The 19,773-nt window shown below is 56.4% G+C and overlaps 7 protein-coding genes across 7 annotated transcripts; 4 read left to right on the top strand and 3 right to left on the bottom strand.

Moving 5' to 3' along the window:
- The first annotated feature begins 435 nt into the window (after positions 1–435).
- J3D65DRAFT_641547 (t-complex protein eta) lies at positions 436–2,930 on the top strand. The gene is made up of 6 exons (XM_066801900.1): positions 436–600; positions 674–840; positions 904–1,225; positions 1,280–1,652; positions 1,696–2,357; positions 2,443–2,930. The coding sequence occupies exons 1-6, from the start codon at positions 555–557 to the stop codon at positions 2,544–2,546; spliced, it is 1,674 nt and encodes a 557-aa protein (XP_066650253.1). The 5' UTR covers positions 436–554; the 3' UTR covers positions 2,547–2,930.
- Positions 2,931–3,077: 147 nt separating this feature from the next.
- J3D65DRAFT_641535 (ribonuclease T2-like protein) lies at positions 3,078–5,387 on the top strand. Its single transcript, XM_066801899.1, has 8 exons — positions 3,078–3,730; positions 3,785–3,790; positions 3,843–3,863; positions 3,934–4,106; positions 4,158–4,215; positions 4,264–4,330; positions 4,408–4,795; positions 4,909–5,387. Exons 1-8 carry the CDS (start codon positions 3,420–3,422, stop codon positions 5,208–5,210), a joined length of 1,326 nt encoding a protein of 441 aa, XP_066650252.1. The 5' UTR covers positions 3,078–3,419; the 3' UTR covers positions 5,211–5,387.
- Positions 5,388–7,498: 2,111 nt separating this feature from the next.
- On the bottom strand, positions 7,499–10,947 carry J3D65DRAFT_648521 (uncharacterized protein; the record flags this gene model as incomplete). Its single annotated transcript, XM_066802395.1, has 5 exons — positions 7,499–7,946; positions 7,996–8,210; positions 8,261–8,725; positions 8,771–9,636; positions 9,687–10,947. The coding sequence occupies 5 exons, from the start codon at positions 10,945–10,947 to the stop codon at positions 7,499–7,501; spliced, it is 3,255 nt and encodes a 1,084-aa protein (XP_066650251.1).
- A 483-nt stretch (positions 10,948–11,430) lies between these two features.
- J3D65DRAFT_579844 (uncharacterized protein) lies at positions 11,431–12,900 on the top strand. The gene is made up of 4 exons (XM_066797696.1): positions 11,431–11,610; positions 11,666–11,781; positions 11,833–11,946; positions 12,006–12,900. Exons 1-4 carry the CDS (start codon positions 11,586–11,588, stop codon positions 12,450–12,452), a joined length of 702 nt encoding a protein of 233 aa, XP_066650250.1. The 5' UTR covers positions 11,431–11,585; the 3' UTR covers positions 12,453–12,900.
- A 352-nt stretch (positions 12,901–13,252) lies between these two features.
- J3D65DRAFT_607568 (uncharacterized protein) lies at positions 13,253–13,609 on the top strand (the record flags this gene model as incomplete). Its single annotated transcript, XM_066798513.1, has 1 exon — positions 13,253–13,609. One exon carries the CDS (start codon positions 13,253–13,255, stop codon positions 13,607–13,609), a length of 357 nt encoding a protein of 118 aa, XP_066650249.1.
- Positions 13,610–14,349: 740 nt separating this feature from the next.
- On the bottom strand, positions 14,350–17,949 carry J3D65DRAFT_672272 (armadillo-type protein; the record flags this gene model as incomplete). Its single annotated transcript, XM_066803469.1, has 5 exons — positions 14,350–14,557; positions 14,614–16,679; positions 16,726–17,157; positions 17,252–17,713; positions 17,767–17,949. 5 exons carry the CDS (start codon positions 17,947–17,949, stop codon positions 14,350–14,352), a joined length of 3,351 nt encoding a protein of 1,116 aa, XP_066650248.1.
- Positions 17,950–18,363: 414 nt separating this feature from the next.
- J3D65DRAFT_641523 (cytochrome P450) lies at positions 18,364–19,584 on the bottom strand. Its single transcript, XM_066801898.1, has 5 exons — positions 19,496–19,584; positions 19,228–19,431; positions 18,881–19,179; positions 18,660–18,792; positions 18,364–18,601 (listed from the first exon to the last, which is right to left on the bottom strand). Exons 1-5 carry the CDS (start codon positions 19,563–19,565, stop codon positions 18,531–18,533), a joined length of 777 nt encoding a protein of 258 aa, XP_066650247.1. The 5' UTR covers positions 19,566–19,584; the 3' UTR covers positions 18,364–18,530.
- Between the last annotated feature and the right edge of the window lie 189 nt (positions 19,585–19,773).

Genomic DNA, 19,773 nt, shown 5'->3' with positions numbered 1-19,773 from the left:
CTTGCAGCGTCATTGTTTGTTACAGGAGTTGAGCGGCGTTTTCGAGGGCCAGACGCGGGCGGGCCAGCCCGGCACGAGACTATTTGTTCCCTTGTTCAGACTTCTCACCTCTCACGGTCTTTGAGTGTAGATACGGTTGCCAGCCGTGGAGGGTTGCGTTGAGCTAGCGAGTTCAATTTGCGCGGAGGATACCAAAAGCTGTTATTGTACGATAGCGGGGGAGTTTTGGGCAAAAGGCCAATCCGGCGCGTCCGAGGAATAGACAAAATCAAGATATGAACAGTGCTCTGACTGCTTGGGTGGTTGTTGTTTGTGTCTGGTGCAAGGAGGTAGGGTGAAATGACGACGCCAAGAAGGGCAGTTTGCAGCGTTTGCACTCGGCCCAGAAAATCGCGGGCGCCGTTGGCCGACAGAACGCGTCGAAGCTCAGCGTCGCCCACAAGTTACCCCTCGAAGCTCCGCTCCACCGCCTCAACCCCTCAAGAACCTCTTCCCTCTTCCAGTCCGGGCTCCTCTACACGCGCAATACCTCGCCAAAAGCTCCCGGAGCAACCATGTCTTTTGGAGGCCAAACACCCACGATCGTCGTGCTTAGGGAGGGTACGTCGCCGCCAACGCAGATTTCGGGACACGGGGAAACAAACAGCTGACGGCCATTTTTGATGGAACACAGGGACGGATCAGTCGCAAGGCAAGGGTCAAATATTATCCAACATCAGCGCCTGCTTGGCCGTGCAATCGACCATCAAGAGCACCTTGGGACCATACGGAGGCGACCTGCTGCTGGTGGATGAGAATGGCAGGCAGACAATCACCAACGATGGCGCAACAGTGATGAAGGTGTGTTAGCACTCGCTGGAACGGCTCCACAGTCACGGGAGACGTTTGACTGACGGCGCACAGCTCCTGGACATTGTCCACCCCGCCGCGCGCATCTTGACCGACATTGCTCGCTCGCAAGACGCCGAGGTCGGCGACGGCACGACGTCTGTGGTGGTTTTGGCCGGCGAAGTGCTCAAGGAGGTCAAGGAATTCGTCGAGCAGGGCGTCAGCAGCCAGACCATCATCAAGGGCCTCAGGCGGGCATGCGCCATGGCTGTCAACAAGGTCAAGGAGATTTCGGTCGACGTTGGAGAGAGCAACCAAAGGGAGACGCTGCAAAAGCTGGCCGCGACGGCCATGAGCAGCAAGTTGATACACAGGAACGCCGAGTTCTTCACCAAGAGTGAGTGGCAGGGAGCAGATTGATGGGCGGGCATTGGCTAATTACTCGTGGCAGTGGTCGTCGACGCCGTCTTGTCCCTCGACCAGGACGACCTCAACGAGAGACTGATTGGCATGAAGAAGATTACCGGCGGTGCGCTGCAAGACTCGCTCTTCGTCAACGGCGTGGCATTCAAGAAGACCTTTTCGTACGCCGGTTTCGAGCAGCAACCAAAGTCGTTTGCCGACCCCAAGATCGTCTGCTTGAACGTCGAGCTGGAACTCAAGGCCGAAAAGGACAACGCCGAGGTCCGTGTCGAAGAGGTTTCCGAGTACCAGGCCATCGTCGACGCCGAATGGCAGATCATCTTCAACAAGATGGAGGCGCTGTACAAGACGGGCGCCAAGGTCGTGCTGAGCAAGCTTCCCATTGGTGATTTGGCAACACAGTGAGTTTTTCACTCAAATTGGTAGACACCTCTAACGACTTAGGTACTTCGCCGACCGCGACATCTTCTGCGCTGGCCGCGTCGCCTCGGACGACATGGAGCGCGTCTGCAAGGCCACGGGCGCCTCGATCCAATCGACCTGCAGCGACATTCGCGACGAGCACCTCGGAACGTGCGCCACGTTTGACGAGCGACAAATTGGAGGAGAGCGCTTCAACTTCTTCGAAGGCTGCCCCGGCTCCAAGACTTGCACTCTCGTGCTGCGTGGCGGTGCCGAGCAATTCATTGCCGAAGCAGAGCGCTCTCTGCACGACGCCATCATGATTGTCAAGCGGGCCATCAAGAACCACAGCATCGTGGCAGGTGGCGGCGCGTGCGAGATGGAGGTGTCGGCGTACCTGCACAGCTTCGCGGACAAGAACGTGCCGCACAAGCAGCAGAGCATCATCAAAGCGTTTGCCAAGGCGCTCGAGGTGATTCCGCGCCAGCTTTGCGACAACGCGGGCTTCGATGCCACCGACATTCTCAACCGCCTGCGCGTCGAGCACCGCAAGGGCAACAAGTGGGCCGGCGTCGACTTTACGAACGAGGGCATTGCAAACAACCTTGACGCTTTTGTCTGGGAGCCTAGCCTGGTCAAGTCCAACGCCATCCAGGCCGCCATTGAGGCTGCGTGCATGATTTTGAGCGTGGATGAGACGATAAGTAAGTTTCCCAGCCCTGTCCTCATTTTTTCATCCTGCCTCTCTTCCTTGCCTCCACTAGATCGACTGCTAATTCCCGGCTACAGAGAACCAGGAGTCGGCCCAGCCGCAAGCACCCGGTCGCGGTCTGCCTCCTGGCGCTGCACAGCGCGCTCTCAGGGGTCGCGGCAGGGGTATGCCCAGGCGGTAAAGCTACCGAACATTGCGGCGACCAACGTATATGCATGACAGAAGCAAGAAATCCGGTATGGGTAGTACCACTGGTGGTCTTGGGAGCTAGCAAGAGGACATCGGAACACGCATATAGAGAGGTGTTTTGCGACACGTAAAAATGCGCTTGTTGGAGATGGACGGACGTACGGATGCTTATGCAGGCACGCATGGGAGGTGGGTGAAATAATCGACTTGTACGTGCTTGGAGAGTCGAATGGGTAGTGAGCGAGTTGAAAGTGAAAAATAAAAGAAGTCAATGGCAAAGCAATGCTCGAATCTGGGTTTCTCTTGATCAGATGTCAGTGTCGTCCGCTGCTAGGGCAACGTGTTGTTGGACAGCATCGCCAGGAACGCACAGGAGATGGATGCATTCTTTGAAGGGTTCCAACATTGATTGCTATCGAAATATCAATACAAGTTACACAGATGCTTTGAAGGCAAAGACAAGGGGGCGTAGAGTACACAAGTAATGTGATAGCTCTGGCCAATCACAGCTCCAGAGCTGCAGGTCCCGGACACCTGCATCAGCTCCATCGACACCGCTTCAACCGCACTGCAGCAGCCCAAGCTCATCAGGCCTTTCATCTCGTGGATACACGCCGCGTGCCCATCTCTTGCTCGCACATCTTTCCCTATTGGCTGCTGGCAACCGTTCGGCCTCGGACGTCACGAGCGCCATCCATCCCTAGCCATGCCCAGCGCCAGCACCAGACCGCTTTCGACCTACCTATTCCATCCACCCCGTCTCCCTATCTCTCGCGTCCTCTCTCGCTACTGCTACGCGACTCCACCTCGTGTCACTCGATGAACAACGCCCGCGACGACCCTATCAAACGAGCTTAGCAGCACCATGCTTGACCAGGTACATAACGCCGTCACGGCCGCGGCCAAAGACGCCGTCCCCAGAGTCTCGGCCGCCTTTGACGACATGGCTTCCTCGATCCCGTCTCTCCGCTCTCTCTCCAAGCTCGCCCTCGGCGGCGCGCAGGTGTTGCTGGGGAACCCGGCGCCCGTCCACGCCGGCACCGCTCAGGCGTGCACGAGTCCGCAGCTGAGCTGCCACAACAGCAGCGTGGTGGAGAACCTCTGCTGCTTCAACTACCCGGGCGGCCAGTTCCTGCTCACGTCGTTTTGGGACACGAATCCGGTCGTCGGTCCGTCGTACGTGGCCCACGCCCGAAGCTTGTGGCTGGTCGAGTGCTAACGTGCCTGGAGTGATTCGTAGGTGCCCTGCCGGACCCTCTTTGCTTGCTGAAGACTGAACTAGCTGAAGCTGGACCATCCATGGCCTCTGGTAAGTCGGCTGTAGCTGTAGAGTCGCGGAATGGGTGTCGGTTTGGTGGCTGACAGCTGCTTCCATATAGGCCGGACCACTGCGATGGACATTCGTACGATTCCAACTGCGACCACACGCGTGCGTACAGGAACATTACCGCCATCTTGAACCATTTCGGCGAGTCCGAGCTCGTGTCGTACATGTCGACGTATTGGAAGAGCAACTCCGAGTCGGACGAGAGCTTTTGGGAGCACGAGTGGTGTAAGCAACAGCCAAACACCTGGACAAATTGGGGACTGATCTAGGGAATAGCAAAACATGGGACTTGCGTGTCTACGCTGAAGCCTACCTGCTATGACGACTACCAAAGGTATTCCCCGAGCCTGTTGGTGTGGGAAAGCGAGCTCATGCAAAGCAGCACGCAAGAAGTCCGCGACTTCTTTAACAGGAGCGTCTCTCTATTCAAGGAGCGGCCGACATACGAGGTCAGTCGCCTTCCTCAATCTGTGTCAAGCCGATGGGCTGGCCACACGCTCATCCTACCATCTCTAACACATCGCAGTGGCTCGCGGCAGCCGGCATCACGCCCTCGACCAGCGCAACCTACAGCACATCCGCGATCCAAGCAGCCCTCAAAGCGCAGCACGGCTCGGGCGTGGCGCTCCTCTGCGAAGGCAGCGGCCGCAAAACCTTCTACCAGGTATACTACGGCTTCGAAGTGCGCGGGTCGCTGCAGGCCGGGCAGTTCGTGCCCATCGACGTGTCCGCCTCCTCCAACTGCCCCAGCTCCGTCCGCTACGTGCCCAAGCGCGGCGGCGCCTCGCCCACGACGACGGGGAGGTATACGCGGACGGCGACGACGACGACGGCGCTGCCGACCAGCACGGGCAGTTTTAGCGGCAAGGGCTTTTTGAATGTGGAGTACGAGGGCGGCGTTGATGGTTGCATCAGTGAGTGCTGACCTGCTTGCTTGCTTGCATGCTGCACCTCCACAGCTCCTCCCCACCCCCACAACCACAACATCCATCAACCACCCATCTACTAACCACCCCGCCCCCTCCAGTCAGCGGCGGCACATGGTACGCCAGCGGCACCTGCGCCACCTTCACGGCCACATCCGCCGGCACCGACGGCGGCTTCACGCTGCGCAGCAGCCGCGGCGACTGCGCCGTCACCATGGACAGCGAACTCATGTGCGGCTCGGGCATCAACGACCCGACCATCTTCACCGCCGTCGACGGCAAGCTGGCTTTCGACGGCATCACGACGTTCTATGCGAACCAGGTGCCCAAGGGCACGACGAAGGTTACTGTGTGGACGGATGGCGGCAGTGTCGAGTTGGGCATCACGTGGCAGGGGAAGTAAGTAAGTGAGTAAGGAGGTGGTTGTGTGGTGTGGTAGAGTTGGAGACGGAGACAGAACAGATGGGATGGGGATGTGGCCGGTGTAGACGACATAGACGCGGCGAACTACATGTGAAAGGGGCATAGAGAGATAGAATCATCTTCATAAAATCGTTCCGGATGGCTAGTGGTGTCTCCAGCATTGACTTCCTCCACACCCCAGCGAATCTCCAAAATATTCTTCAGCCGCCGCGCACGCGAAATATTGATCTCGACCTCTCTGCCGCAGCTCCTGCGAGCATGGGAGAACAACGAACCCATTTTTTCTATATACGTCTGGAAAGCGCCTTTTTAAGTTGTTGGTTAGAGAGCATGGGTGAGGGGGGATGAGAAAGTCATGTTTATCTATATACGTGTGTATACAAGCGGGATGATGGGATGATGGGACGATAGTAGTAGTAGTGGTGGTATTAACGGTAGAGGTAAAATGGGTGGGAGTGTGGGGTCAGATTGTTGAGTGCGGATTAAATAGTTCGAGGGTCGTCAAGATTGAAGTGTGGAGTCGGAATTACCCAAGGAAGGGCCAAAAATCGAATTTTCAAAGCATCATCATTTTTATGTCCTTTACATTTCACATGTAGACACGTATGTTCAACCATCCATGCATGCATGCATCATTCATCGATTGCGGGTATCTTTCAACGACCTAACGACCTGACCTGACCTGACCTGACGACCTAACGGCTGCTTGCCCACCCACGTAAACCCCCTACCCATCATGTAGGCAGGTAGAGAGATACTGGAACTACTCCACGTACGTCTGTACGTCTGTACTGTTGCCGCGCTGCTGCTGTGCTTCCCGTCCTTTGCGCCCACGCACCACGCTCTCTCGCCCGCTTGCTTCGTCGACAAAGACGACGACGTTCACCCATCGACCCATCCATCCATCCATCCATCCATCCGTCTGTGCTCGATCTAAAAGGAGAAAGGAAGAGAGGATATGGCACCGTGGCCCCACGTATCCACCGCTCCATCTGCCATCCTATCCACCCCGCCATTCATCCGTCCGTCCGTCCGTCCATCCACACGTCCGACGAAGGCGCCGCGCATATTGGCTGACTGGCTGGCTGGCTGGTAGACGGGAAGGAAGGAAGGAAGAGGCACAATAAAAGAAAAGGAATAAAAGAGGTAAAAAAGGTAATGAATCAGCAAGAAGAAAAGGATGAGAGAAAAAGGATGGAAGATGAAAGGAGGAAGCAAAGCAACCGCACGCAACGCCGGCAAAAAAGGAGTCGGGATAAATAATAGACTAGGTAAAAAGCCCGAACCCGCACGCACGATCCCATCCCATCTGATCCGATCCGCCCTGACGCATGCATGCACGAGAGCCGCACGCACGAGGCAGAGAAAAGAAGCAGCAGCAGCAGCCGCCGCCACGAAAGGCGTGGTGCACTACCAAAGGGTAAGGCAGAGTTCCTTTGAGAAGAAGAAGAAAAAAAAAGAAGTTGGGGCAGAAACGCAAGACGCAAGACGCGGGCCCCGTGGGAAAGAAGCTGTAAACTGTTTCTAGCAAGAAAAGGCCAGGGGTACCAAAGAAAACCGCCGCCCGATGATGAAGGAAGAAGGGATGAGCTGAGCCGAGTTGAGGAGGGAGGTAGAGGTCGAGGTAAAGGTTGAAAAGGCCGATCTGGGAATCGAAACACAGAGCCTGCTGTATGTACAGTGGAGATGAGGTGGAGGGATGGCGAGAAGGTGCCGCGGGCAATTTGATTCGGCAGTCTCTTGGTTAATCCAAAGGTGCCCGTTTGTCTAGGTTTAAATATGATGGATGGCCCGAATGAATTGGTAAAGCTGGTCAGCTTTGCAACGTCGTGAATGCGTCGAGATTGGCTGCAGCCGTAAGTCGTCCAGTGATCGGTTGCATGGTAGAAGTGGCCTTGGGATGGTGGCCGGGATTAAATCAATGTAGTGGGCAAGTGCTTATTGGTATGAAGGTGCAATGTGTGAAATGCAGCTGAAGAGTCGTGAATCGCGCTGCTGGGCCAGACGGAGCGGCAGCAGTATTTTTTGCTGCTTCTGCCAGATCCGAGAGTTAGGGATAGATTTTCAAGGCCAGCGGGATGGCTGGCCGCCGAGCGATCGTGACCGGATTGAATTTGAAATCCATCCGAGGTAATGCCTAGTTTAGACGGCAATCAAGCTGGCCAGGGAATGTTCTCGTCTCTTCAAAGACTAAGCCCAAATCTTGGTCAGCAGCAAGGACGTGGGTAATCGGCATGCTCGAGGCCGGAAAGTGGCGCGAGGAACAACTCATCCTGCGCCATTGATACTTTCCGGGCTCATCATACCAACGACACCATTGTCCTCCTTTTCGGGGTCTGGCACCGTGTCCTTGTTCTGCGGAGCCTCCAGCTTGACTTTGCCCATGGGAGTCTTGAGCGCTTTGACTGGGGCGTGATTGGCATCGCCATGGCCGCCTGCTTCTTCGAGCTTTCTTTTTCTCTTGGCCATTTGTTGCTGCTCGCGAAGTGGACGTTTTCTGGGCGAAGAAATCTTGCCGGTAGGCGGCAAACGCGGCTTGGGAAAGCGCTGTTTGGCGGGCAGGTCTTCGTCTTCGACCAGCGGTTGGTCGTTGTTTGCGTGCAGTTTGTCCAGAAAGAAGGGCTGAACAAGACCAATTTCGTTGCGAATGGTTTGGATGGTGACGGGTTCCCATGGTGCAGGATTCTCCCAAAGCTTGCCAACAGTAGACGTCGCACTGCTGATTATTTAGCACGGAGAGTTGGATCCTGGATCGGGAAGCATACCTTGCATTTTGCGCCTGATGGAGAGAATGCAGTCTGTTTTGCAACAAGTGGAATGGTACTGCAAAGGTTGGCAGATCCTTGTCGAGGCCCAGCTCTTTGAATCCAAAGAAGTCCTCGCCGAGTTCGTCGGCAAAGTCGCCACTGACAAACTGTTCGCTGCCGTCGTTGAATGCGCCGGCACCGTCCGGTCCGGCATTGACATCGAGAGCGGGACGCTAAGAGAAATGAGTATACTGTTCATTAGGTGGAGGAAAAATTGACATACCAGGAGCTCCGAGTAGTGTGCCTTCATCCTTTCATGCATCACACCAAGGCGTGTTCCCAGCCGCTCAACGTCCTCCCTGACGTATTGATCCAATGCCTCTAGATCGACTCCGTTCTGGCGCAAGGCATGAAGAATCGTCTCTTCGTTGGTGAACCGCGGTTTCCACTTCGGACCGTCACCGACCGGAACTGGCTCGGCCTTGACTTTGGGCGCTTCTCGATAGACATTGAACGTCCTAGTAATTTGCGTGAAAAAGTTGCTCGCTATGTCCGTGACCGAATCTAGGGCAGACGGTTGGAATTCTTCGAATCCGGCGTGGTAGAAGATCTTGGCTACGCTCCTCTGCAATGCAGCTCGGCAAGTCCACTGAGACATGGTCGCGCCCTCATCAGAGATGACGACGGGCTCAATGTCCTGTTCCTCGAAGGGTTGAGGATCGTATTTTTGAAATTGATTTTGGTAAGTCTGCCAAAGTTAGCTTTGGGAGTCGCGGTTACCAAAGACGCTTACCTGGCCCTGCAGCTGCATTTGCTTTACAATGCCAATCTTTGAGCAAATCTTGCGAGTATCCTGCATCTGTTTCATGTTTGCGTCCATCCTACTGGTCAACTTGCTATGAGGAGCAGTAAAGTAGCCCTTGGGAAGCATTCGCATGAACTCTTCTCCTTGTTGAATGACTTGGCCTTCGGAATCTTCAACCCACTTGAGACGCTCACTCAAGTCTGGCATGGCCGACATGACGTCGTAGTAGTCGGGAACTTGTCTTTCTTCTTCTTCACCCTCAATACCTTCGGCCAGGGTCTCGCCCGAAACCTGTGGAACACCATTCTTGCCTTCACTGGCCTCCAAGTAGTCGTCGGGCTGGCCAATGTTCAGCGCTTCCTTGTGTTGCTTCAACCAGCGCCGCATCCCAGCTTTGGTCCGGAGCAGGGCAGGTTCTTCGACATTGAGATGATCATTTCGAAAGAGCCTATGCCGCTCAGCAGCAATCATGGCTCTGTCCTTTTTGGTGACTTGTTTCCAGGTCTTGAACTCGGCATCGTCTAGGTCAGGATCCTCAGCCGGCGCTGCGCCGACCACCGAGCTTCCGGCGTCAATATCCGAGACGTCGGCCTGGCTGGCACTGGCACCGTTGAGGCCCAACGGTGTCAGTGTTCCGGGAGGTGGTGGGGTTTGGAAGCCATTCTGCTCAGTCGGGATATCTGAGTCGGCGCGGAGGAACTCGGTTCGTGGGTTGGTAGCGGATCCAGGCGGGGGCTTCGTCTCTGCTCCAGGAGTGCCTTCGGGACCAGCCGAAGGTGCTTTCCTTGATGTAGATGTTCCCTTGTTCCCTTTACTGGGAGCCTTCCGTCCGCGTGAGGCCATGATTGGCTCTTCTAGAACAACGAGTTAGCGGAGGATTCAAAGAGGGAACATCCCATCGTACCATCATCACTCTCCTCGACGCCCTCCAAGTCAGCGTCAATGCTTTGCATCCTTCTCTCCTCTGCCTCTACCTCGGCGCGATCTCGCACAACAATGTCAGGAATGAGTGGAACCAGCTTGTCCGTTTCTTTCTTCATGTAGAGCGCCTTCTTGCGCAAAAAGTGAGTGGGATCCGCATTGTACTTGAGGCAGTTGGACCATATCAGGTTGAGGTCATCGACGAACTCTTTCTTGGACCGGTACTGGAGCGACTTGAGCTTCTTGATCATGGTCCCAATGTCCATGGGCTGCTTGATGACTTGGTAGTAGTCGGGTGCGTCGCGCTTGTTGACGCGCTGCAGAAAGGGCGCCGCGTGCTCGGTCATGGCCTTGAGCTCCATGAGGACCTTTTCAGCCGCCTCGTACAGCTCCTCCTGGCCAACCTTGTCTTCGCTCGCCCATTTGCTCCGGTTCTTGCGAACATCGCTCATGAGGCTGCGCAATTGCGCATCTGAGGCTCTGACCAAGTTGCGCTTTGCGTCGATGCGCGAAATCAGGTGCTTGAACGTCAAGCTCGAGGATCCCAAGTTGGCGCTGCTCAAAGAACCCTGCTGCTGCGCGCCCCTAGAAGAATTGGCTGCGTTGCTGCCAGGTTGGCCAGACATTTCCGTTTCCACCTGGCGATCCAACTCGTCCAGCTTTTGTTGCTCCAACATGGCATCCCTGTCCGTTTCGAGTGTATAGAAGAGTGTGTGAAAGCTCCGGCGCGCAGCCTCCTCGGCGGCCGTTCTCTTCTCATTGAGCTCCTTGCGCACATCTTCGGATGACTTTGCGGGGTCGGCGGAGGTGGATGCGGCGCGGTCGGCTGAAGGTTTTGTGTGGAAAGGTGGCACCTGAAGGTTGTTGACGCTTGCGCCAGACTTGTTTTGCAGCGGCGACTCGGCGGTAGGTGCGCCGTCATCATCATCATCGTCGTCGTCGTCGTCGTCGTCGTCGCCGTAGTCGTCTTCGATGATGCGGGCGGGCTTCTTGGGTTGCGGAGCGGGGCGCGCTTTGGGATCGGCACGGTCATGTTGCGGCGCGACGGCGGCATCGTCACGACCATTGGAGGAGGACCAAGAGTCTAGAGGCGCGCCGGTCAAGAGCGCAGCCAGACGAGCTTCTGACCTCGCAAAGTGTTCCCTGAACTGGGCGTCCCTGGGGTCATCGTCGCCCATTATCACGTCTCCGTCGTCGGCGGGGGGCGGGGCGGAGGCGGAGTGGAGGTGGTCGTCCGGGTTCATGGGGTGATTGCGAAGTTTGGTCTGGGAGTTGTGGAGGGCCGAGTTGCGATGGGCGCCATAGCTGGGATGTCGTATGGGCGGGCGTTGGTGGACGATGTTCATGATAGGATCCGCGCTCGTTCCGACGTTAGGTCTTGGCAACACCTCCTCGACCAGCGCCGGGTTCGTCAGTCCCCTGTTCCACGGTCAACGGGCGCGTCGACGAGGAGGTTATGGGCATTAGAGGGACGGCCGGGCCGACTGGTGATGGATGAGAGGCGAAATTTGATGAAAAGGTGATGCGGGGGCGGGTCTCGGTGATGCAAAGGGAGTCGCGCGTGCCGTGGAGGTCTGGTCGGTCAGGTCAGAGCGACTGGACGGGCGCGCGGCTGGAGGTGCGGTGGGTTGGTTGTCGCCCTGCGGGTGCTCACCGCCCGGCCCAGCCCAAGTTACGCCCGGCAGAACGCCTGCCTGACCGCCTGGATGCCTGCAGCTTCACTTCACCACCATTCCCACCTCTCCCACACCCACACCTCACACCTCACACTCCACGCGACCTCGCATCTTCACTTCACACCTCCTGCCCCCGGCTGCGACCCGCCGCCTCACATGCCCCACCCGCGATAGTCCCACCCCCCGCCCCCCCACACTTCCCACCCATGCGAATCCGCAAAGCTCCCGCAGGTACCTCGTCGCCTACGCACCCTCTCACCTGCTCCACTGCTAACCACCTCTCCAGGCGCCTTCGCCGCCATCTGCCTGCTCGCTGCTGCAGGCGGCTTTGGCCGCCAACAACTACCCTCGTACAAGCAGAGCGACAAGGCCTTGCATTTCATCACCTTTTTCCTCATCACAGTACCGTCTCGACCTTCTCAAGCCACAAGCACCCGCTAATAGCCCATCCAGCTCTGCTTCTACTGGATACTTGAGACGAACCGGCGCCGCGTCCTCCACCTGACGCTATTCGTCTGCCCACTGCTGCTAGGTGTCGGCTCCGAGGTCGTCCAGGGTCTACTGCCAGTGCGCAAAACCAACTTCTCCCCATCTTGCGATCCTCCCTTCTAACACGCAACTCCCAGAATGACCGCCAATTCGACCCCTGGGACATACTCGCCAACGCCGTCGGCTCCCTCTCCGCCATCGCCCTGAGCAGCTGGTACCACAAGCGCATGCTCGAGCGCCGCCGCCAAGCCAAGCTCTACCACGCCGTGCCGGGCGAAGACAATGACGAAGTCGACCTGGAGCTGGGCGAGGGCACGAGCCACGCCGGCGGACAGGAATCGGGCGTCATCCGCGAAGGCGGCGAGGGCGGCATGAGCGTCGAGGACGAGCTCGACAACTGGGACGAGAACGCCGAAGACTGGGATGCCGACGATGCCGAAGCCGCCGCCGGCAGGGGCGGAAACGGCAACGTGGCCACCAACAACAACAACAAGTCCAATGGAGAGGTTGCCGAAGCGGCTGCGACGGCCGCGGCGGCTGGCGGCCACGATGCCGGACAAGCGACGAAGAAGCGGGATGATTGATGCCAATGATTTTTTTAAAACCTTATTACCCTCAACGTTTGGGCAAATGACGGAATTATGATAAAAGTAACGCGCGCTTCTTCCAACCTACACCTCCAGGCTGCCTGTCCAACTCCTTTGAACCACGCGAGACGCGTGCGCAGATTGGTCTTCGGATGACGCTATGCAGGTGGCTGCGGGCCGGTCCGGCATCGGGAAGAAGCAGGATTTGTGGGTGGACGGTCGGACGGACGGACATGGTGGGATAACGTGGGATGCCTCGGCACCCGCCTACCCACCTGCTCACTCGCCAGCTTGCCATCGTTGTACATACAGTCAGTCGGCTTGGAGTGTGTATAGGGCGGAACGGAGCCAAGGCAGTGAAACTGAACAGGAGGAACTGACCGGACAGGCGACAGCAGCGGGGTAGTTTAGGATATGTAGTTGTGTGGCACCCACGTATGTAGTATTATTAATCTCTATTTCAATCTACATGCGTGTCTGTACCTGCCCAGATTGTCTGGCGTTTGGGTTGTTGTGAATCAAAATCGCATGTCTACATCGTGTGCAAGTATTGTCTGGATACTTTTGTAGTCAAGTGAAGAACACGACACAACATCATGAAGTGAGCCTGGCAGCCACACTTCTCAGCCCTCCCTTTGTCGTCTCTCTCTCTCTCTCTCTCATCTCTAGTCTCAATCACACGCAGTAAAAGCAGCAGCAGAGTCTCTCATTTACCTCATCTGTCTACATACCTACCTACCTACCTGCTGGCCTGTCCGCGAGTCCGCCTGCAAATCCACAATGCCGCTGTTACCACAATGAAGCCCACCCACTTGCTTGCCTGTCTGCCGTCCGCTTCATCCCATGCTCTGGCACCATTCATCCGCATCCCCACCACTCATCTGCCCAACTGCCCCTACAGCAGCCACTGCGCTGCGCTGCGCCAATTCCCCACTGCCAACAGTCAGCCAGCAAGCCCGCCAAACCAGACCAACCCGAATCCAGTCGTGCACTTCCCCGCTGCTCCCTTCTCCTTCTCCGCACATCACAACCCAGACCAGCGCAGTCCAATCACAGCAGCCAGGCAGGCAAGGCCAGCACGCCTACCCACGCCGCCTCGCTCCCAAAGCGACGACCGCCGTCCCACTTCAACAGCAGCGGTAGCCACTTCGTGAAGGAGGCCGGGCCACACAGGCGCAAGCAGCAACGCAGACGGGCATTCAAAGCAGACGACCTGGCGCATGCCAAACCACCACCGCCGTCACGCCTCGTCTACCGCTCCACTGCTCGCGTCGACTAACGAAAACCAAAAAGAAAAGTAAAAAAGGCGGCGGAAGGGGGAAGGAGCAAGGGCAAGGAAAAAAGAGTTCTACAACGGAGCGCTGTCTGAAAAGAAGAAAGGAAAGACGAGGAGATGAGAAACCAACGAGGAAAGAGGAACGAGGACAGATCAGACGAAAAAGACGAAGCGGAAAGGGGACGGAGGCCGTGTACGAATCATTTGGTGCGAGCAATCGAGTGGTGTGGTGTGTTGTGGATGATGTGGTATGCATGCCGTCAAGAGAAAAGAGGAGTTTTGACGCGGAGAGAGTGCGTGCGTGTATGATTCAGGTCAGGAGGAACGACGTCGTCCATCGGTGATGTAGAGGAGTTTTGGTCGAGAGTGGTTCGATTGTAGAAGAAGGGGGTAGGGGGGGAATCAAAAAAAAGAAGAAGCTTCCACTACCATACAAAAAAATCAGCGACGACGACAAAACGGCGTTCATCATCATAAAAAAAAGGAAAAAGACCAAGAGAAAGAAAATCTCCGCGTTTTTTCATTCCCGCCTCACTCCGCGCACGCGCAACTTGTCTGTCGCGGCCTCTTTTGGATTCGCCTTTTTCTTTTTCCCATTCTTTCAGTGCTGCGTTCCGCTTATCCAAAAAATGCCCGCACCGTGTGCTGCGTCTCGGGCGTCAGCGTCGCAAGCAGCTGCCCTGCATCCAGGCCCGCCGTCTGCACCAGTTGCTTGGTCGCTCGCACAATCTGTGTCGCAATGTTGCCCTGCAGCGTCTCGGCCTCGAGAGCGTGTGCAACGTGCGTGAAGCATTGGGGTGCCTTGCCCATGACTGCCGGGTTGTTCCTGCGCAAGGCTATGTTAGACAAGCTTAATAAAGAGGAAGTTGCAGGAATACATACTGGTCGATGAGTTGAGCAAGGAATGCGTAAGCGTAGGGCGCCGCCTCCTCGTCGTTAACGATGGGGAGCGTGTCAACCCAGGCGGCAACGACTTCCTGCACATTGCCCACCTTGGAGTTGTTGAAATGCAGGATTTTGGCGATGCTAGCGCAGGCGTTTTCTGTTGCGAAGACGTCGTCATCCTCGCGCGCATTGGGTCGCTGAATAACCTCAAACAGGGTCGGCAAGCATGCAGCCACAAAGTCTGACCACGCGGCGCCGCCCTTTTGTGCAGCAACACCGATACCGTAGACAGCAGCTTGCCTATTGGCAGCCACATCGTCACGCATGCCATTGACGAGAGGTTCCATAATTTGTTGGTTGTAGTTCCACGATTGTTCACCGCAGAATTCGAGGACGTCGTCAAGGATGCAAATCGCCCACTGTCTTTGAGTGGGGTCGGCGTTATTAACGAAAGCGGCATAAAACTTGACGAGGCGCTCCCAGTGTGGAAGGAAGGCAGGGCCCATCATCTGGAAGACGACGTGGAAAGCCTTGTTCATGTCGGACAGCAGAGTCTGGTCGTCTTCAATGGCGAATGCCACGTCTTCTGACAATTCTTCTCCGTCATCGGCATCGGCTTGGTCCTCAAGGCGGGCAGTAACACGCTGCTGGTAGTCGGTAAGGACAGATTCAACGCTCTCAATAAAGCGAGACATGTGCTGGTCAGTCAAGCAGCCCTTGCCCAGACACTCGACGCACTCGTAAAAGCATTGGTACATCTCAGCCAAAGTGTCGATGGCAGGCTCGGTCGTGAGGACCTCCATGACCTTGTCGACCGTCTGGCCCCATAGTTGGCCGAGGCGCGGCGACTGCTCGCCGTGTGCTTTCTTGTAGCAGTTCAAGAGAGCCGGTACACACTTCGCAGAGGCCACTCTGACGGGGTCATGGAAGAAGAATGCAAGACCCGGCAAGGCAATCTTCTCCATGATGGTGGCGACGTAAGGCTCGAAAGCGGCCTCCAAGACTTGAGCATAAATGACAATGAGCTCAATGGCCATGTGCTTATCATCCAGGGTGCTTGTCTTGATGCCAATGACCTTGCCCTTGAGAGGAACGAGCTCCCAGCCCTCATCTTGCTCCACCTGTGCGACTTGATCGTCATCCTCGAGAAGCTGAATGTCGGCCTTGGCGCTAGCGAGCTCCGTGAGCGGCGCGATGACAGCTTGGAGGTAGGGGACAAAGTCTTGGCCCAGTACTCTACACATGCGGCCCCAGCAGTGCAACAGGTAGGAGGCTTGAGGATCGTCCGAGTCGGTGATACCCTGTTGGATAGTCCCGAGCAAGTTGACCAGGGCGATAGCATCTTGACCCATCTTTTCTTTGCCAACAGCCAAAGCAATCAAAGTGGCGCACTCCATAGCCTTGGCGCGCAGGAGCCTGTACTCCCTCGACTGCTCTTCCTTGAGAACGTTGAACAAGAGCGGCATCAGGGTGTCATAGTACCTGCCAAACGCCTGCTCGGCCGAGTCGGCGACCGTGGCAATAGTAGAAAGAGCCTGCTCCTGGACAAAACGCTTGGGACTTTGCAGGAGTTGCAGGAGATGGCTCAACAACGTGTCCAAATACGGTTCAAGGACCTCCTTTTCGGCTTCCTCGCAAAAGTTGACCAGGGCGGCGGCCGCATGGGCTTGTACACGAGGCTCCGTGGATTCGAGGACCGGGATGATGTTGGGGAGGACAACCTGGTGGTATTTTTCTTGCATCGTGGTCGCAAAGTCTGTGCTCATCTGGCCCAGTGCGTTACAGCCGGCCCATCTGACACGCGGGTGGACATCTTGGAGAGCCGGCAGTACAAGGTCGAGGACCTTGTCGAGCTCTCCAATCATCATGTCGCGGCATCCTTCTGAAATGGCGGAAATAGCCATCAGCGCTGCATGCCTGTCGCGCCAAGCTGACGATGTCATCATGCGGGGGAGCCAGTTGAAGGTGGGGAGCAGGATAGCAGAGCCACCCAGCTTGTTTGCCAAGCGATCCATGGTTTGTTCACCGGCGACGTGGTTTTCGTCGCTCTCATCAAGGTCGAGCTGAACATGTTAGCCAAGTCCGATTGCAAAACCGGATACAACTCACATCCTCCATGGCGTTCCACTCCTCAGCATCATCGTCGTCAATGCCGACGTCCGTCATGAGGGACAAGCACTGGGTCACCATGTCCGGGGTGTAGTTGGCGTCCTTGCGGCACATTTGAGGGCTAGAGTCGGAGAAAGTGGCCATGAGCTCAAGAGCATTCTGGCGGGTCTTGTCTTCCAATTCCTTGTCCTGGATGACCGTGATGCTAAAGTTGACCAACGCGTTGAAGACGGGCTTGAACATTTTCGGAGCAATTTCCGCCAAGTCGATCAGGGCGATCAAGGCATTGGACAGCTGTTGCGAATCGCCTGCCTCCTTGATGGGTGGAAGGATGTTGAGAATTTCGCCAATGAGAGAATAGTATTTCTGCTGCGACTTTTTGTTGATGGACCGGAAAAAGGACGAAAAGGCCTCCATGGCGGCGATGCGGACCTGTGTATCGTTAGCGCCAACGCCATCATGTGCTCGCCCAGCGACTGCCATGTCTGCAACGAGCCACGCATCGCCAAGCTATCGTGGGCAGTACCGAAATGTTGTCATCCTTGAAACCTTGGGTAAAGGCTCCCAAAACGGTGTCCTCGTGTTGCTTCTCAATGATGCCGGGGGTTGTAGCAAATATCCTGAAGGCATTTTCGCGCTGGCCTGGCTCCGGCGATTGGCTTGCCTTGAACAGAGCTCCGAGGAGTTCTGGCCAGGCTTCGCCTATGTTACGACGTCCGTCAGGGTCCTGTTCCTTCAAGGCTTGGGGTGATGTGAAGACATTACCCTCTTCCGTATACTGCCTAGCGAGCTCGGCAACAGCGTCGCCAATCTTGTTCCTCACGGCGGGACTTTGCTCGCCCTCGAGACACTGCAGCATCTTGGCACGGATGGCGTTGCGATGCGGCTCCGGGAGTGTGAGGAAGAGTTCCTTGGTTTGTTCTGTAACGGGATCCTTCCGGTTCTTGACTGAAATGCGCCTGAATAGCACGGAGGCGAACGAACGAGTCTGCGAGGCATAGGTCAGCGGGGCTACAAATGTGTACCACCAACGAGACGTACGCCAGCGTCCTCTGCCAGTTGTATTTGCTCGGCAAGGCCCATGAGCAGGACCTCGGTCTGGGCATTGACCCAGTCGTTGTTGAGGTTCTCCTCGGCCTGGGTGCGTATAACATTGTCGGGCGACTGCAGGCCAGACAGCAGCTGGGCCAGGGCCGAGTGGACTTCGGGCGGGAGCATCGACATGTTGAGACGGTCGGAGGTGAGGCTCTCAAAGAGAGCCTTGGAGCGAGGGTCGGGGGAGGTATTAGGGTTGCGCTGCCGCGCGCAACGGTTGCAGGCTGTGAGATTTCTGCAAGGGAGGAGGCGTGCGGGCGTGTGGAAGAGCGATTTGGATCGAGTGTGTCGTAGGCAGCCCGTGAGTTGCGAGGCGGGCAGGTGTTTGGGCAAGGTCGAGGTGCTGGGAAAAAAGTTCGTGGGGTCGCGCGGGCTGACTGGGAGCTGCCGCCAACACTACTGGGCTGCTCAACTGCTGGCCGGCTGGCTGCACGGCTGCTTCCAAAACACCCGACCCAGCGACCTGACAATCACGTGTTGCCTCACCGTCACTGAGGGAGGCGCTGGCCATCTCAATTCAAGGACCGGAGGCCACTGAAGAGGCTAATTAATTCCTCGTCTTCTGTCACAAATCGTCCCTCCTGATTCGTCAATCACCTGGCGCTACGCTATAGCTCTACCATTATCCATGCCTTCGCGACACCCAGCCTCAAGCTTCCCCTGTTCGACGTTCCAGCCTGGGCACCGCCAGCCAAAACCCTCCTCGCTGCTCACATTCGAGGCGTAAGTTTGCACGCAAAGTCGCTCTCGGGCGTGTTTGCTGCCGTCATGCCTGGTGGGCCTGCAAAACCATCGTCAGCGACGCGCCAAGAGGTGGGAGCTCCTTGTGTGAAACTTGCCTCGATCAGAACCGTTTCCTGGATGGATGATTCTGTACACCTTGCCATCAAGGTCGATGATGTCGACGTTGCGCTCCGGCTTGGGGCTTCGTAGCTCGAAGTCTGCATCATCGAAACGCAGTCGTTCCGTGACCTATCAAAAGCGAAACTCAGCACGGCGTCGCCCAAAAAGCATCCGCGGCGAACCTCAGCACACCCTAGGGAGTATCCGCGGCACGTACCATTGGCTCAGAGAAATCGAATGTCTGCACCATCCTCGTGGCTATCAGGCAAAGCTCAGCGATTGCGAAGTTTCTGCCGGGACACGGGCTTCGTCCAATGCCAAACGTCAAGTCGTATTTGAGCAGATGTTCGCCTTCACCGACAAATCGATGGCCTTTCCAAAATTTCGCATCTTCGCCGTAGACATGGACGTCCATCGCAGCCGACTGCCCCATCGAATGAAGAATGTCGCCAGGGAGAAAGACGTGGTCTCCCATCCCAGGCAACGTTGTGGGCTTGATAACAGTCGCGGGAGTACCTGCTCCGGATTAGCTTATGACCTTGGTTGAAGACGGACGGCAGATACCTGTAAAGACGTAGAGTCGACATGTCTCAAACAAGGCCGAATACAAATGAGGCGTGAGCTTCAAGAAGGGTGCCGTCCCGTCAATGTCTCCTACCGCGTCGCACTCGGCACGAACGATCTCAAAGAGCTTCGGAGATTGGATCAGGTGGGTGAAGAGCCATCCCAGAGTCTCTGGCGTGTTGGCCAAAAAGGCAATCATCATCACTGTTTCTCCAATCAGAGACAGCACCAGTGGCTGGGGCTAGCGCACGCCGTGTCATGCACTCACTGTTTAGGAATTTGGATCCAACATCAGGAGACGTCTTTGCTTCCTCAAAGACCCGGACGACGGCTTGCATCTCCTGTGATGCTCTGGCCACGCCACCGGTATTGTACCATGAAAGCAACTGGTCAAAAAGCTGCTTGCGGGCTTTGACCGTGTGTCTCGCACCTGGTACAACAAGGCTGGTCAACCACAGTGGAAGCGGCCAATTGAAGCAGTTGAACATCTCATGCTGGCGTTCGGTAAAGTTTTGAAGAATAACTCGTGTCTTGACATGATCCAAG

Source organism: Phyllosticta citribraziliensis (genome assembly GCF_038025025.1).
Source record: "Phyllosticta citribraziliensis strain CPC 17464 chromosome Unknown J3D65scaffold_15, whole genome shotgun sequence".
In the NCBI taxonomy this organism is placed as follows: domain Eukaryota; kingdom Fungi; phylum Ascomycota; class Dothideomycetes; order Botryosphaeriales; family Phyllostictaceae; genus Phyllosticta; species Phyllosticta citribraziliensis.
The sequence above is the reverse complement of the archived record's forward strand: the minus strand, read 5'-3'. Positions and strand labels throughout refer to the sequence as shown.

Coding starts and splice junctions, on each gene's coding strand:
- J3D65DRAFT_641523 (XM_066801898.1), bottom strand. CDS start 19,565: ATGCAAGCCGTCGTCCGGGTCTTTGAGGAAGCAAAGACGTCTCCTGAT. Junction 19,432..19,495: donor TGGATCCAAATTCCTAAACA/GTGAGTGCATGA, acceptor TTGGAGAAACAG/TGATGATGATTGCCTTTTTG. Junction 18,602..18,659: donor AGGAAACGGTTCTGATCGAG/GCAAGTTTCACA, acceptor ATGGTTTTGCAG/GCCCACCAGGCATGACGGCA.
- J3D65DRAFT_641547 (XM_066801900.1), top strand. CDS start 555: ATGTCTTTTGGAGGCCAAACACCCACGATCGTCGTGCTTAGGGAGG. Junction 841..903: donor ATGGCGCAACAGTGATGAAG/GTGTGTTAGCAC, acceptor GACGGCGCACAG/CTCCTGGACATTGTCCACCC. Junction 1,653..1,695: donor ATTGGTGATTTGGCAACACA/GTGAGTTTTTCA, acceptor CTAACGACTTAG/GTACTTCGCCGACCGCGACA.
- J3D65DRAFT_641535 (XM_066801899.1), top strand. CDS start 3,420: ATGCTTGACCAGGTACATAACGCCGTCACGGCCGCGGCCAAAGACGCC. Junction 4,331..4,407: donor AGGAGCGGCCGACATACGAG/GTCAGTCGCCTT, acceptor AACACATCGCAG/TGGCTCGCGGCAGCCGGCAT. Junction 4,796..4,908: donor CGGCGTTGATGGTTGCATCA/GTGAGTGCTGAC, acceptor CGCCCCCTCCAG/TCAGCGGCGGCACATGGTAC.
- J3D65DRAFT_579844 (XM_066797696.1), top strand. CDS start 11,586: ATGCGAATCCGCAAAGCTCCCGCAG. Junction 11,611..11,665: donor AATCCGCAAAGCTCCCGCAG/GTACCTCGTCGC, acceptor CCACCTCTCCAG/GCGCCTTCGCCGCCATCTGC. Junction 11,947..12,005: donor TCGTCCAGGGTCTACTGCCA/GTGCGCAAAACC, acceptor CGCAACTCCCAG/AATGACCGCCAATTCGACCC.